Consider the following 16,883-nt stretch of genomic DNA (forward strand, 5'->3'; position numbering starts at 1 on the left):
AAAATTAGACGCTGACAGTACAAAGTGATGTAAACATTTATTTATCCCTGGTAAATTTCATATTCATTAGCCTTTTATATTTACTTTCCAATATTTTAGGTTTAGAAAACAAGTTTTAGTTCTACGAAACTGTCTGGTATATAAACAAACACTTGGTAGATTTTATAGGAGCAAATGAAGATGTAGAAATACTTTCAGGCACTTCCTGAAGTTTCATTATCTTTGCCTTAATAGTCTCACCAGTTAATTGCTGCTGTTTAGCACCTATTTCTCTCTTTAATTTTTTGGCATCCTAATGTGGGCAGTGATTTCATCAATAGAAAAGTTTCAGCAGCAGATTTAATTGGTTTCTTGCTTGCTAGCATGACGACACAAGTGGACATTTAATTATTTAATAGATGTAGCTGCATCCATTACTGTGTGGGTTTGTAGGTAATGCACAGAGTACTGCGTAGATAGACATTATTTCGGTTTTAAATTACTGCTTTGCTTTCTCCCAGAGCAGGCCATTGCATTAAAACAATTAGCTTTATTAGAAATTCTTGCACCTTTTTTTTTTAAGACATTTAGTCCAACAGCAAAATGTCTTTCAGAATGTTATTTTCCCTAATGTATTAGTATTAAAGCCAGTGAGTAAAATAATTAACTTAATGATGTACGTATGCAACTTAGGTGCTGTATGGCTGAAACTGGATTTACACAACATTTATATATCTGAATCTTGTTCATAATTATACACTTCAGACAGGAATTTAAATGGGGAATATATTTATGATTGTATTTTCTGTGTTGTTTAAATCTGAAGTTTCACTTTGAAAGTGACTGAAGCAGGATTCTCAGCTGTTAGTCATCAATAGCTGATCTCTAGAAATAAGCTTATCAAATTCAGCATTTAAAAATAATTTTAAAGACACCTTTTTAATGTGTAATGTAACAATAAAAATGCAAAAAAATAAAAGAAGTTATAGAGATTTTCTAAGAATACTTTTCCAAGTATATGGCTTCACTAAAATAAAATATAAACCTAAAGACGTTTATATAAATTACACAGAGGAGAGGGCAAAAGTAAAGTAGTGAGCAAAAATCATAAGAAATAAAAGGCTGACAGAGAAAAACCTGAAGGCATCTTCAGACTGCGACATTTTCAAGCTGAAACCTACCTTTTCAGTGAAGAAAATGAGAGTATATATTAAGCTTAGATTTGCACAGTAGTAAAAGTGGGATTTTTGTTAGTTACTTACATCAGTTAGCTCACTGGTACTTACGCCGATTACTGTGACTATAAGAAAAGTTTTAACTAAAAGGAGTTAAGTACATTAAGTAGTAACAACTGCAGTAATATATTACTTTGATAAAAATTAAAGTTGTTTACTGTAACGGGAAAATGTTGGGGTATAATTGCACTGTGATTAAACTAAATTCAAATGATTTATATCTGAAAGGTGTCCGGCAAGAGTCAGTATCTACTGGGCGGTATGATCTAACCAAAGTTTTACACACCTCAGTCAATGCTGCTTGCTGTTTGCATAACACCATTGTATGCAGATGCATATGTCCACTTGGCAATGATCTGTTGCTTTTGCCTCTCACACTCTGGAAAAATCTGAATGTAGAGTACTGATAACTGCAGCTGCTTTTAAATGAGAAACACTGCATTGTCTGACACAGGAAAGCAAGCAATCAAGCTATAAACCCCAAAGTCTACTGCATTGGCTGCTCATCTGTCATATGTGTTGAAAAATAGGTTTAAACAAAATAATGGGGTTGTGTATCTGCACTGCAGACTGCAGTGTAGTATAGAAAACCCTAAGCTAACTTTCCATAAGCTAGCTTGGTTATCTAATCAGTGCAATCAAGTTCTATATAAAGGATAATTTCTCCTGCTTCTCAGGTAAAAAGGGAAATAAAAGGAAAACTAAACTGTATGAGAAATGCAGAAAATATTCAGGAAACATTTTCTCAAGAAGCAGCTGATCTCACATAGCTAGATTTCTTTGGTACTCAGCTAGGTCCTGTAATGTCAGTTGTATCAACACTAGGTTGCAGTTTGGATTGTGGGCAGATCCCACTGAGCTGAGACAGATGTTTCAGCTACCTTTGTCTGTGAAAGCTTATGCTTTTATGCTTGTATCTTTTAATATTCTTGTTTGATTCTGATAATTTTCTGCATTTCTTGGATATTAAGGTCTTACAAAAGCCTAGCTCATGAAAAATAAATCCAAATAAGTGGTACTTAAAGTCTTTCTAAATTAGTGAAAAGGAAGGGGTATGTTTTGTAGGGCTTGATATGAATTTCTATATCTCTTCCTCCTTGGATATTAAAATTTCATTTTGGCCAAATTTCTATATATCACTGCCATCACACAAGTTTCCTGTCCACACTATGCTTTTGGTTGTATGATCTATGAAACTTGAAGTTTTTCACTGTTACCACAGTATTTACAAGTTGTAATTTTTAAAACATTGTATTGTTCAGCGTTAACACACATCTTCTGATTTAGGAAAGAAGAGCGCTAGAAAGAAGGATATCTGAAATGGAAGAGGAACTGAAAGTAAGTAAACTAGTACGCTATTAATAACAAAGTACATTATTATGTCAGTGAGACATAGTCTGGTAGTATTACTGGTCTCTATAATTTCACTAGAAAATAACCAAGTTACAGCTGCACATCAAAGTCACTCCTGTCACACAGCTTGTAGCGAAGCTGCTGTGCTGGCATAAGCAGTTGTATGTGTAAGATTGAGAAGAAGGTGCTGAGTTGTAGGCTTCTATAGTATGGCTAACAAGAAACATTCAGAGATGGTTGGAGTGAAACATATCTTGATCTAATCAAGATGGAATTGCAATCTACAATTTTTATATGATACTCATAAGTTTTATTAACTTACTAATTACTATTATTAAAATCCATTCTCATTAAATAATGGTAGCATATAATTCTATAGATATTTAAGCATTAAATGTTGTTTCAATCTTTATCTCATGTTCTTTATTAATTAGGTGGCATGTTACAATATTAAAAACTTCTGTTTGTATAGTGTGAATAATAATCAGGTTTTAGTTAACAAAACGCAGTAGATAGATTTCAGTTGTTGACAAATAAGTAACACTTAGCATACTGATTTCTGCTTTTTTCAACTATGTATAAAGTGAATCCCAGAAGCAAAATAATTTGAAATAAATTTCGTTTCTGTTTTGTTTGGGGTTTTTTTAACCATTCCCCCTTATCAATGTTAAACCCTCCGATATGATTAAGAAGGGTGAGAAATTGGGTGGGTTTATTTTCTATTATGTCCTAAATATTGGACATGGCCAACCAAATTCATAGAATTTAAGTGGAACGTGAAAGTACCATTATTTTGACATTCGATATTTGTCATGGATTAATCAAGTTTCCTTTTAAGCTCATTTTTGAGCTCCCTCTGGTGCTTGGAAATGGCATTAACTTCCAAATACTTTTCATTGAAAGACATGCACCAAGTTCTGTTGAAGTAATTGAAGCTGACAAGCAGATATAGGCAGAAGGCAACTGTGATGCCTCTGGCTCCCTTGGATTCAGACCAAGATAGTTTGCTGTAAGGGAGGGCACAAGATCTGTGATTCCTTGAGGGGTCTTCAGAAGTGAAATACAGAAAAAACAAACTATGGTAGAGGAAAATAATTGTCTGCCTTAGAGTAGAAGACACGATGTGAGGTTCTAGGGAAAGTTGGGCTTCTGATAAAAATAGAGAATGCAAATATATTGCTTTTTTCAAAGGTTTGCTTTTGATAAGCAATAAGCAAAAGTTTTGAATTAAAGATTAAATACTCTTCCCATAGTTTGTTGCACGGTCATTAAAAAGTATAGGTTAAATGTGTCATTATGTACAGAGTTTTGAACAGGAGATTAAGTTTGTGCAATTAGGATGTTAAGTGAAGAATTCCAGGAATAGCTCTCATTGTTAATGCATCCTGAACTGTTTTGGAAAGCTGTGACTAATCACTACTGGTACTTAGATTGCTTTTCAAGAATGTGCCACTTGTTTGACACTTTCCTTTCACAGCGGCTTATTTACTTTAAACAGGACTGTCTCTTCTAAGTTTTCTTTCAAGTCTGCTCGTCTAATATATATGTGGGGGTTTTTTTCTTGTTTTCACTCCTATTTCTTTGATTCCTGCAGAACCTGCAACAAATAAAGCAGATTCAATCTTTGAAACACATAAATGAGCGACTGGTGACTGAGAATAGGGCCTTGACCCGAGTGCTTGCCAAGTTGTCAGGGTCCTGTAGGCAACTGCGCTCTGTGGACTTGTAATTTCTTCCTTCTCCTTTGTTTAGCCAGGCAGGTGTTGACATTCAGTTTGTGCTTGGGCAGAATTTTACTATTAACACTTGTGTGTCAGAAACTGACTCAGTGCTGCTCGGTTCTGGAGGTGTGGCTAAAGCTGAAGCATGGTGCCCAGTGTACAAGCTAGAGGTGTCGCAGATGTGTTGGTATGGTGTGGTATTGCCCCTGCTAGCACTGAAGCTTGTCCTTGAAGATAAATTGGCAAGGATCCAGGAGAGCTTTGACATGTTAAACCTTGGCAACAACTGAAAGGATTTGAGTTTGCATGAGGATACACTAAAGTCAGTCTCTTGTTTTGATGTTTGTGTAAATGCTCAAGTAGATTGGCCTCTAGCTTTCTAACAAACTGAAAATAAGATTTGAGCTTTCTTACTGCAGTTTGGTTTAAGTGCATAGAGTTGATAAAAATTTAGTCTTAACAAAAGAGTGTTTGAGAACTGGTTTCAGTACTGTGTATTCCTGAACAGTTGCATGAGCAACCTTTTTTTCTTACATTTGTGTGTTTTAGTGTTTTAGAGGGGACCAAAGTATTGTTTTTTCAGAAGTGTATTGGAGTTTCAAATTGATTACTGTTTTCATGTATTAACTTCCCATTTGGGCCTTGCCAATCCTTATTTTTACCTAGACAATTTAAAACATCCAGTTCTAGCACAGAGTTAAGATTATTGATTTTTATTGCTATATATATATATATATATAGGCATTCCAGTGTGGATGAGTCCTACAATGCATGGACTGTAAAATCACAGACACAAAAAAACTGCTTAGTGTGGCAGATTGGTTCAGACCCCTTCTGATAAGGTATGAACTGCTTTGAGTTCCATCTTGGAAAAAAAAGCTAGTCTGTTTTCTTAGTGTTATTGCAGGGCTGTTTCGGAAACCTGTGGAAGGTTCAAAACTTACATGAGGATGAAAATGTGGTTTCATTCTGCACCAAATCTATATGCCTTTCTTCCTCTTAAATATAACAAGTGTCTAGGCTGGAGGTTACAGTGAGCTTTTGAGGTATGTAGTTGAAAAAAAGAAACCAACCTTCTGCACTCTTGTGCTCTGACTCTTGCTAAACTGCTTCCTCTCATTTAACCCCCTTCCCACTTAGAAAGGAAGGCGATGAGTGTACAGTCTGCTCAGAATCTGATCTCAGGTTTTCCCCACTAAGAGGCCTGAAATAAAGAGGAGGTTTATCCTTTTGCTTGGTGTCTTCCTGGAATTGGACTAATATTAGGATGTGGTGTTCCTGATCCAGGCCCTGCATTCCTCAATGCTCCCTTGTGTGAACCCTTACTGAAAAGTGAAGTCAGCTCACTGACCTGGCTGAAAACAAGTCCCTTTATTCATTATAGTATTTGATCCATCTCACCCCAGTATTGTTGGATCACTAAATTAGCTGTGCAGAAAGCAGCAGGAGCACACTGCTGCATGAGGAGGGAGAGCTGTCCCTTTAGGGCAGTCCGTCTTACATCAGCCTCAGCTAACAATGTGGTTTTTCAACACAGCTGAGCTAATCTAATGACTGCTGTCCACAGCTGTCATCCATACTGTCTTTTTTTTGCTAGCACTGGCATTCCTTTAACCATGGTAAGCCATTTGGGGTATTAACCACAGAAAACCATTCAGTATTCCTCTCCATAGCAGGAGTTTTCAATGGCAGGTCGTTGTGGAGCTTGAGTAGCCTGACCAGCAAAAGAGAAGCAATGGAAACACAGCAGGGAGCCTTGACAGTATGATGGTAGGTTAACAACAGCAGTGTGCCTGAGTAATCTGAACAGGTGCTTCAGCAGTTCATGAGCTTTTTGTAATCTTTATTCATCAAGTTGTTTTGTGTGTACAAACTGTTAAATCCTCCAAGAAACACAGACATGCTTATTACTGTACAGATCCGAGATGGCTCCACATAGGTCAGATGATTACTGAATCTTTATTTGCTCAATGATAGCACTGCAAAGTTACTAGCTAGTCATGATACAGATAGACAAAATAGTGCATTTTTAATCTTATGCTAGAGTCTCATCTCAGGAAGCTGCTTTGCTATTTTAGTGAGAACTAAATTGGAATTCAAAGTGCAGTATGTAACTAATTTTACTGAATTTACTGCAAAGGGTTTTTTTTCCTCCCTCTTAACATTAAAGGTGTATGGTGTCACCTCACCAGAAGTTTGAGTACCCATAGAAATGCACTGCTCCAAGAGAATTGTTTAAAGTATGCGGGGAGTAGTATAGATGAGAAGTGTAAGTATTTTAGGTTACTTGTGCTTATCCTTCCTGTTGAATCTGGTATTCTCAGAATCAAAGAATCATTTAGGTTGGAAAAGACCTCCAAGATCATCAAGTCCAACCAGTACCCCAGCACAACCACCCCTAAACCGTGTCCCTGCATGCCTCATCTTCTTGTCTTTTAAATACTTTCAGGGACAGTGGCTCCACTGCTTCCCTGGGCAGTCTTACTTGACAACTGTCTTGGTGAAGAAATTTTTCCTACTATCCAGTATAAAACTCTCCTAGTGCAACTTGATGCCATTTTATCTTGTGATATAACCCTTTTGTCTCTTACCAGTCTTCCCCTATTCTCTAGCAGACTAGCAACAGAAGACAAAGTATTTCCTTAAGACCTATTCTACCTATTAATTGAATCAGGATTAAAATATATTTACAGAGATTTTCAGATATATAGTGGTACTGGATTATGTTAAAGCTCTAATTTTGAACAGTGGATTTTGTTAAGGGAGTTCACCAGAAAATACACCTCTCTGTGGGTCTGTCTCTATGTAATTAACCATTATGGGCTGCAGCTCCCTCCCTACTCAGTAAGCTGAAAGAGGACTGTGACATTCCTGGACTGACTTTGAGGTTTCATTGGAATGCACACACAACACTACTTCTCGAGGTACCTATTTAACCAGTACAAAACCAGACTCCCTTGATTCCCTGTGCATGGCTAGATGAAGGCTGTTGTGATTTCACCCAGTACCTTTGGTATGAAATCTGTAGCAGAATGGAAAGGAGGAAGGAAAGGTTTTGGTTGGTTTGCCTGAACAAATGGCTGTTCCATTGTTTGCAGACACATGCATATTATCTGGATATGACCCCTGTCTTGGACAACAGTAGTTACTTTTTACAGCTTAGAAAACTTTTAAACAATAATGCTTGAAAATTGCAAAAAGATCACTTGTGTTGCCCAGTTTCAAACATAATGACATGATTTTTGAAAGTAATCAGAATTTTACAGCTCTTTTTGTTTTCAGAGCGCAGCTCTCACTTGACTATAATGGAAGCCTCCCTGTGACTCTCTAAAGAGCTCAGCTTAGGTGGCTTTCCTAGGCTCCACCATAGAGCAGAGTTGGAATCAAGGATAGCAGAATGATTTTTTCCTAACCGAATTGTAGAGACCACCTTTTTTCTTCTTATGATTTCTTGTCAACTTCCTTTCACATACTTTGGTATTTGCAAAATATTATTGGGAAATAAACTAGAAATCTACAACCTCAGTCATTTTCAGTTCACCATTGTGTTTCACTGTGAAAGGGTCTGCAGTTCAGTGAAGTATGGACAGATGGAGGTGTATAAATGAAGTCTCTAGTGCACAGTTAATTAACCCTGCATTTTTAAACTCTTCAGTTCTTTCTATTCCATTATAATGTTCTGAATATAATGGGATCGAAAGTATAATTTTCATATAAGTATAGTATAAAGTATAATTGAATAAAATGAAAACAAACTCGTGCCAAGAAAATAATGAAGAATAGGATAACAGGTGTTACCTAGGTTGGTAGCTGAACTCAGACTTCCTGCTTACACTTGCACTTGAGGTTACTGAGTAACCACTACAGGAACAGGCTGTTACCTCCTGTGTAAAACCCCTGCTATAATCCATAGTGTAATTTAGCCATGAGTGTGACAGGCGGTTTGTTATCAGTATGTGAATGTAGATACGGAAAACTGCTGAGATTACTTCTCGTTTCTCTGGCAAGCTGAATTTTCCCAGTACCAGCCTCTGTGCCCTGACTTGTCCTCCTTTCCTATCTGATCCTGTCCAACTCTCACCTCATTTGGCTTCTGCCTTGCAGCTTTTGTGCTTGTGTGTTACCCGTCTCCTGTGGCAGCCGTAACTTGCCATCCCCTAACCTGTCTGCCTGAGTATGCAGCCTGGTGTTGCTGTGATCTCTTTCAGTGATCTGATCTTGTGTGAACTATGCTATTCAGGGACATGATCTCAAATTACAGGATGTGTGCTTCAACATGAGTTTGGAAGTGGTTGGAGGATTAATGCTATGAGCTAACAAGCTGAATCACACTGTATCTGATCAGGATGAAATCATCCAAGAGCACAGTGGTAGAGATGCTTAGCCACAGCATGTTTTTTTTTAAATTCTGCAAGTGCAGTATAGACAAGCCTCTTTAAATTGTTGGTAATTTCCCTCTGCCCCCTTTCCTCCCCCCTGGAATTTGAAGTATTTCATTACTTTCCTCATGCTACTATAAATGCTTTTGTCAGAGGCTGGTCATCTGCACCACTGAGTTTTAGTGCATCTAGTCCAACCAAGCAAATGAAAACTTCTCATCTCTAGCCCTTAAATATATCATGATAAAAGGAGAGATTTTTCTGAACTGCTGATATGAAGTGTGAGAACTGCCAAGATATTTAAGCTGAATAAAGATTTTTACTCCCAATCCTTGTCTAGTCTTGCTGCTTTTACTTGGGGTGTAACAGCAAATAACCATCATGTTTCATTTTTCATAGATGCTACCAGACTTGAAGGCAGACAACCAGAGGCTAAAAGATGAAAATGGGGCCTTGATCAGAGTTATAAGCAAACTTTCCAAATAAAGGGTTTACTACAGCAGCAAGTAACGGTATTGCACATCACTAGTAACTCCAGTGGACCATGGTATGGCAGTCACTGGAAGTGTGGGAAGATCCTTCGGAGACTGTCATTTTCAGATATCCTGCCAAACACCCTCTTACCTGTGTGTTTTTTGTATCAAGATCATTGTTTCTGTTAAAATGCAGCTGCTGAGAAGATAAAATGACTGAGAAATCTTGTTTACAGCCACAGCATAATAAGGAAAGTATTCAAGGCCAGATACGCCTCAGATATTTAACCAGTAAGCCTTAGTTGTACATAAACACTTTTACATCAACAAAAGCTTTCAGCTCTCACAGACGACAGTTACTCAATAATGTTTTTGTTGTGCCACAATTCCCATTTTTTTCCTATACTCAGTTTTTCTCTAAGATTTAAGTTTGGATTTTTTTTCCCTTCTAATTTTTCATGTACCAGATTTTCTTGTACAGTGTTTTCACAGCTTTACCATTTGCAGAGACCACACACCCTTTTAAATTACATAATTTGTGTAGCTAACTAGAGTTGTATTGTCCAACCACCTGGAACAGAGATGTTTGGTGGAACATTTGCTTTCACTGTTTGTGCAATATGCATTTATTTCCTATACAAAATGCTTTAAAAGTCAGTTGAAACTAGAAATATTTTAAAAGTCCTGTTTTCTGCCTTTATTGGTCACTTTAAAAAAAAAAGGAAAAAAAAGAAGTTTGTAGTGAAAGATGTTAGATCCTGTAATTGTCACATTCATTTGAGCAGGTACTGAGTGATGCTGTATATATAAATGTGTACTGGTTTGATTTTTCAGACCACCACGTGGCATGCTTGAATATATTTCCCTATTGCAAATGTCTGTTAATGCAAATTAGGCTATCCAGACTAGTGTGTTTAACAAAGTTCGTTAATTTTTATGGTATAAAGAATTTAGACATTGTACATTGTATGGAGCCCTATCTTTACAAAAGGTCTAAACTATATAAAAACTTTATTACCTTTTTGTCCCATTTTTTTTTCATTTGATAGTGTTCACCATAATAAAAAAATGCATAAATATAACTGCTTCACTACATTTCACATACCTGTATTTATCTGAGTGCTGTCCAAAACTGTTGTGCTAGCCAAAGTAATGTACTAAATAATTTGAAAAGTATAACCCATTACACTCACAATAATGTTTATATGCACTGTTGTTGCCATGTGAGAAGGCATCCAATTTGATAACACCATCATGTCAGACCATTTTATACATTTCAGTGGCCTTTAAAAACAAAAAAGTACTTAAGTGAAGATCGTTTTTGTTAGAAACAGCTTTTATATTTTCACTAAACCATTCAAAATATGACATCCTATTGGCACATAGTTTATTGCCTAAAACCACTGAACAGATCAGCCATTAAAACAAATTGTACATTGTAAAGCTTGTAGTAGCTATTGTATTCTTGATTATATTGTATACTATATTAAATGTGAATTTGTACCCCTTCATTTAAAAAGGTCATTGTGTTCTACTGCCTACTTGGGTGGGGGGGAGGGTTAGCTTTACGGGGGTGGGATATGTTTTGGTAAGGAAGACATGATGTCCTCTCTCTGTTGATTGGTTTTTTGAAGATGTAAGGTTATGCTCTTACTACCAAGCTCAGGATTTTTGATTTTAAAGGTACACGGATAGTTTGAGATATCTTATTGTAATTGATCTGTATGAGAGGTGGGTCTGAACCATAGGGACTTCCGTTGTCTTATGCTAACATAAAATAAAGAATTGAATGGCTGCAACGTATTGAGTTCTGTTACAAGACAGTTAGGCATATTCTGGATTATATTTGGTAAAGTTTGGGTGCCTGTGAATGATTAAATACGTGTTTCTAATATTTTAGTGTTTTATATTTAGGTTATTTATTCTTTATATCTAAAAAATGAATGGCTACTGTGCTATATTGATTTTATTGGTAGTACTGAGCAGACCTTGTATCTGCATGAAACTAGTTGCAAAACCCACTATTTTGGAAAAAAAAATGTATTTTGACATATACAAATAAAATGAATACAAAATATTTTAAATGTGTGAAAGTTTTACTGATAAGACATTGAAATTTGTTATGAATTTAAACCATGTTATAAGTTTGCTATTTAAATTCTTTGGTGGGCATTTTTCATTCATTGCGTTACTTGGATGCAAGGTTCAAGTACCTTTCAAAGATTGTAATCAGATTGTGATTATTTGCACATCATTGTACATGCACATCTGTAAATGCAACAGTAAAAATGCCATATTTATGCAATCTGTAACAACTTGGACAAATGTTTATATATTTTACATAAACCTGTCTGTGTGCAGAATCTGAGAACCATTTTTTACGTGATATTAACCTAATCTCACAAAGCAACTGCTAAACTTGTGTCACTGTCTTATTGTTCGTGATTGTGTCGAAGATCCAATACATCCCCAGAAAATTCAGCTACAACAGAGAGAAAAATGGGTCATGGAAGACTATTTTATTATTTTGGAGACTGTTTGCATGCAAGGAGTATATTATTGCTGGCTAGTGAACAAGCTTCCTTAAATGACTAATGCCTTAAATGGTAATTCAGAACAGCATCTTAGATTTTCAGGGCACTTGTCACAGTGTGGAAAGGGATCTCTGTGTCCAGAATTAACATCAAATATGGAGGCATGGAAGTAGCTGGTGTGGAGAGTGAAGAGGCAAAGTGCCTGCCCAGAACCAGCTCCAGCCACGGAGGGAGCCATAACCTGAGGAGAGGAGTGAGTGCGGGTGGGATAGCAGCACAAGCACCCAAGGGGGAGGAGAGGGCAGGAAGCATGGCTGCATAAGGACTGCTTGACCTTAATGGCTCCCAACTATAGCAGTTACCTAGAAGAAAAAACTCGGGAGCTGGAATTTCATTTTTTGCCCACCTTGTCTCCCTTATAAACAATTTCCTCAGAGCCTTCCTAATTCCTACAACATACGGCTTTCAGACTTCTACTGTTTCCCCAAAAGAGAGTTACAATTCATAGTGTGCAGGTCAGTGCATTTGTTTACTCAGCACCGAATACAAAATGTGAATCTCAAGATACACTCATTTAGAAATACTGTCCATGCTACACTTGGGTTGTGCTCATGTGAACATTAAACTGGTGGGTGTTAATCTTACCTGTCCAGTAACCCTGGCCACCGTTCATCTGCTGCCGTAAGAGCAGATGGGTTGCCATACAAGGGTCCTGTCATTTCTGTTTTAGGAATGGTTACTTACATGTTTTAGACAAGGAAAAAGGCATGCTTTTGGGTTTCTGAAGATACCTGCCTTAGGAGATGTGCTGTGAGGGAGAAATTTTAATTATTTCACCTCTATCATACATAAACAGACTCCATCTGAGAAGGCTCCTATCCCTGCTATCTGGCATAACCACGAGGTTTATAGTCAAGTGTGCTGCCATAATGCCAAAATACGATGGTAGACAGGAAATTTGCACCAAAAAAGAGTAGGAGGTGAGGAAGAAGTATGCTGTGATGTCAGACTAGAAAAGGCAAGACCATGTTAGAAAATTAATGGTTTGCATGATGGCATCAGAACAAAATTGGCCCGAAGTCAAGAGCTGAAGGCCACATCTCATCCAAACTCCTGAAGAGAGAAATGTCCAGTGCAGCCAACAGTATGAGTTATGGCTTGCTGCTGGCTCTTAACACTGCTCAAAGGAGGTACTAGTTTATTTTTTAATTAAATGACTGTGAAATAATCATTACATTGACTTATACTTCATCTGGTGATCCTGGAAGTGTCTTGATTCCCACAGCTAGCACTTTACCATTCTGCTATGACCATCTTGAGGTATTACTCATCTCAGTAGCACTTCAGCTCCTCAAGAAAGGACCATGCACCCTTTTGTCTCTGCCCTGTTGCTTGTGGTCTTGTGGCAGAAGAATAAATGGAGGTGGCCAAATCTGCCACGTCAGAATGTGGTGCAGCTATGGGTCCTGGGAAACTCCATCTGGACCTCCCTAGAAAGAAGAATGGGCAAGGGCTCTTGGCAGCTGAGGCCTCAAGCCTGTGCAGTATGGGATGTGTAAGCAGCCTCATTTTTACTTACACTAAAAGTCACTTTTCCCCTCTTAGTAGTAGCTTCAGTTTCTCTAGCTTGACATGGTACAGTGTGGCCAGTAGATAATGATGCTTTAATTGTGCAGCTGAGAGATTAATAATGTTTTATAGATGAAATTTAATGGCCAGTTGCAATCCAGAGGACTGTCACAGCAAAGCATGACACAAATTCACTATATAAGATACATTTAAAAAAACCCAACGAAACAGCAAACTCCACAGCCATACAAACATTACACAGTTTTTTTTTGGGGAGGGGAGGCTACTTTGAGAGACAATTGTGAAGAAACAATTGTCACTGCATTGTGGAGGGTTGCTTTCCCACTTGCTTTAAATCTTTGAGCAGTTCTGTTGCAACTCTGCTGGTCACCTGTGAAATTACAGGGGGTTTTTTCCATATAGGGATAGCCAGTCTGTCTGCTGGGTAACAGAAAAAATGCTCTTAAGTTTTTCAGAAGAAGTTCTTGCTATTCATGGTTATGTACACGCTGTTACATTTAGCTATGGTGATTCAGCTTCCTCAAGTTCTTAAAGCCACTAATAACATGAGTGAAAAAATGCTGGCAACTGGAGTTACTTGCTTTACATTTGATTGCAGGAGCAGCAGTGGAGCTGGTTAGAGAATATAGCAAATAATACCGCGCTCAGCCTCAGTACAGATGTAAAGTAAGACTAGAACAGTCCTAAAGGTGACTGCAGGTTCCTGCACCAAAGAGAGAATTAAAAAGCAAAACAAAACCTCCCAAACTCACAATTAATTGCTCACTTTAAAGGGAGAGCTGCTGCCATACTGATGAGGTAATCGGCTATTCCTGCTTGTGTCAGCACCTCCCCATTTTGTATCACTGATTAGATAGGAAAAGTATGTAGCCTTTAGAGAAAGGAGGAACTGTTCAGTTCTTTCATCTGAAAACATCACCTGTTGGATGTCTAATGTTTCTCATCTGGCCCAGGGACAATTACAGCAGGGACAAAAGCCCACATTCCAACTCTAATTATTTCACCCTTCTTGCCTGGGTTCTACACGTCTGCTTTGCAAACCTATTCAAGCTTAGCAGAAATAGTTAGCCAAGACAGTGCGATTCATCTTCTGGTGTGGTCTTTTCCCTTTGCTTTATTTACTGGAGAAGAAAGAAAAAAATGCAATCAAGTATGGTGGATGGTGGGAAAGAACCTATTTATTTTGGTACCATCTGCCTGTGCTCCCCCATTCCTCTACAGAGTCCTTGGAACAGAGACTGACGGGGATGAATTGCTCGTTGAGCAAACCAGGACCTGCCGCACTGCCTCGGGTGGGACCCCAGCACGGCTGGCTGCTGCGCCTCCCCCTGCCCCTCATCTCTCCCCAGACAGAAAATAGCCCTGTTGCCTTTGTTTGTGGCTGCTTATATACCCGTTTTAATGATATCTCTAATTCCAGAAAAGGCAGGCCTGATCGGAGGGAATTGCTGCATTGCAGCTAAAATGAAGCTACTGCTCTCTGTGTGGGGTTACGTGGGCCTATACCCCAAGTCTGCCAAATACAAGAGCATGATTTTTTACATCAGCTGGTACAAAATACACATTTACACAAAATTTACACAATATACACATCTTGCCACACAGTCTAGTCTCTGCCCAGAAAGAAGATTTAATGAAAAACTTTGTTTAAAAATAAAAATCCACATTTATATCAACTGCAGATACTGTGGGTGATTCTTCAGCTGTTAGCAGCTCACCTCTCTATTTTCAGCTGTATGAAAAGCAGCAAATTAGACTAAGTTCTTTCCTCCCACTTAACCCATGGCTATTGGCGATGCATTATGTTAAGTAATTGCCCAGTAATGCAGCCTCAGCCACTCCTTGTGCTTTATGAAAATAAGAGAGCTTTCACTACAGGCTTTTATGATGCTTTTTTAGTCCCGTGCGTAAAAAAGGCACAACTCGAAAGTATAAGGGGGAAGGAGCGGAAGCGATACTACTGAAGCGCTATTATTACTTTACCAGTGTCTGCCTAGAAATAATGACACCGAGATAGGTTTCCAGCCCGTGGAGGAGCCCCGGGTGCCGAAGGGCCGCTCGCGGGCGGCGTAGCCGGGAGGTGGCACCAGACGGCTTCGCTTCTCCCGGGCTGCTCTGGGGCTCCTCCGCGGCTCCCTCTGGGCTTCCCCGGGGCTCCTCCGGGGCTCCCGCAGCTTCCCGGCAAGGCAGCGGCCGCCGTGTCGGCCGGCTCTGGCCAGGCAGCGAGGCACGGCGCCTAAGCCCGCTCCCTGTTGGTCTTAGAGGGCAGCACGGCTTCTTCACCTATCCCCCCGCTTTGCCCTCGACACCCGTACGTAGGAATGGCTCAAGCCACACACAGTGCCTGGAGGAAACTCTGCCTCTGATGTAAACTGAGCCAGGTCTAGTACGACCGATGAAGCGTAGCAGAGAACAGCAATCTCAAAATTCATCGACACAAGGAACGCACTGGGTTAGCCTGAAGGAGGCAAGGACTGCTTTTAAATATCTTAAACTGAAAGCCTGCGAAAGGAGCTTGACACCCTGGGAATGGCAGAGTGCGCTTGGCTCGGCTGGTGAGCTGAAATCCACCCCATCAGGAGGCAGAAACTGTAACCCAAGGAGGGCTGGCCAGTGAGTCTGGCGGGACGGATCCGTCTGGATGCGGGCAGGGACCCACTGCACAGTGAGCACTCCCGTACTGAGTGAAGACACAGATTGGAAGAGGCACCGCGCACCACAGGACAACCCTGCTGCAGCTAAGAGGGACAGCAAAAAAGTAATCCTCCATATCAAAAGTTGTCAAATCAGCGGTTCATAGCAGCACTGCACATGGCTGAAATGCCGAAACACTGGTTAACTCCTTCTTGCTCAGCCCCCTTTCAGTATCATCTGTGTGTTGCTTCGCTGTATGACCAGAGCGTTCTGTATGCTGTGTGTATGAGGTCCTTCTAGTGCTCCCTTCAGTCTCTTCTCTGGTGCAGCACACTGTGCACACTCATATCCTTCTCATCTCCTCAGCCTTTTCTCCTCATTTCTGCATGGATGGGGTTCTGCCCTGTTTCCAGGCCACCATATATAATTATTTTCTGTGCAAGAGAGGGCTTTGAAGTCTAATTACATTCCCTGTTATCCCTGGTGATAGCCATAAAAAACCCCAGAAGTCACTTCTCCCCCAGAAGTCACTTCCCCTGGGACCTAGAGCACTGTCTAAATTTCCCTTTGTATGGGGAGTGGCACTCAGGATTGCTACATGCAGTCACTGACTGCAAGAACTCCTTCATATTTTACTAACAAGTCACTACAAGCTTACCGACATGCCACAGCTGCTGGAGAGAGCAGCTTCTCCTCCATCTCCTCCTCACCTCAGCTGTCGGTTTTCTCAGTTGCTCCTGAGTGCCACCCCTACCATCGAAACTCCCCTTTGGACATTCAGATCCCAGCACTCCCATTCAGTCCTTCTCGTACTTGCTGCCTGTTTCTGGCTCCTCAGACCACCTCCCATCCTTCAGCTTGCTTCTTGCACTTTCTACTAATTTGCCACTTCTCTCTCCTGTTTTCACTCCCCCTGCAGACCTCATCACTGGTTACTTCTTCCAGAGCTCCTTACTCCACAGTCCTGTCTTCCATTGAATTCTCT

The 16,883-nt window shown here is 39.5% G+C and overlaps 1 protein-coding gene across 6 annotated transcripts in view; it reads left to right on the plus strand.

The window, feature by feature from the left end:
• PPP1R12A (protein phosphatase 1 regulatory subunit 12A) overlaps window positions 1-11,508 on the plus strand; it is a 114,781-nt gene extending 103,273 nt beyond the window's left edge. For 2 of the 6 annotated variants that reach the window (XM_048301069.1, XM_048301066.1), the window contains 2 exons: window positions 2,502-2,552; window positions 9,067-11,508. In XM_048301069.1, coding sequence (XP_048157026.1) covers window positions 2,502-2,552; window positions 9,067-9,153 — 138 coding nt within the window. In that variant the 3' untranslated portion in view covers window positions 9,154-11,508. The other 4 variants (XR_007203121.1, XM_048301067.1, XM_048301068.1 and 1 more) reach the window with 4 other exon arrangements.
• Window positions 11,509-16,883: the final 5,375 nt, after the last annotated feature.

This window comes from Corvus hawaiiensis, chromosome 4, assembly GCF_020740725.1.
Source record: "Corvus hawaiiensis isolate bCorHaw1 chromosome 4, bCorHaw1.pri.cur, whole genome shotgun sequence".
In the NCBI taxonomy this organism is placed as follows: Eukaryota; Metazoa; Chordata; class Aves; order Passeriformes; family Corvidae; genus Corvus; species Corvus hawaiiensis.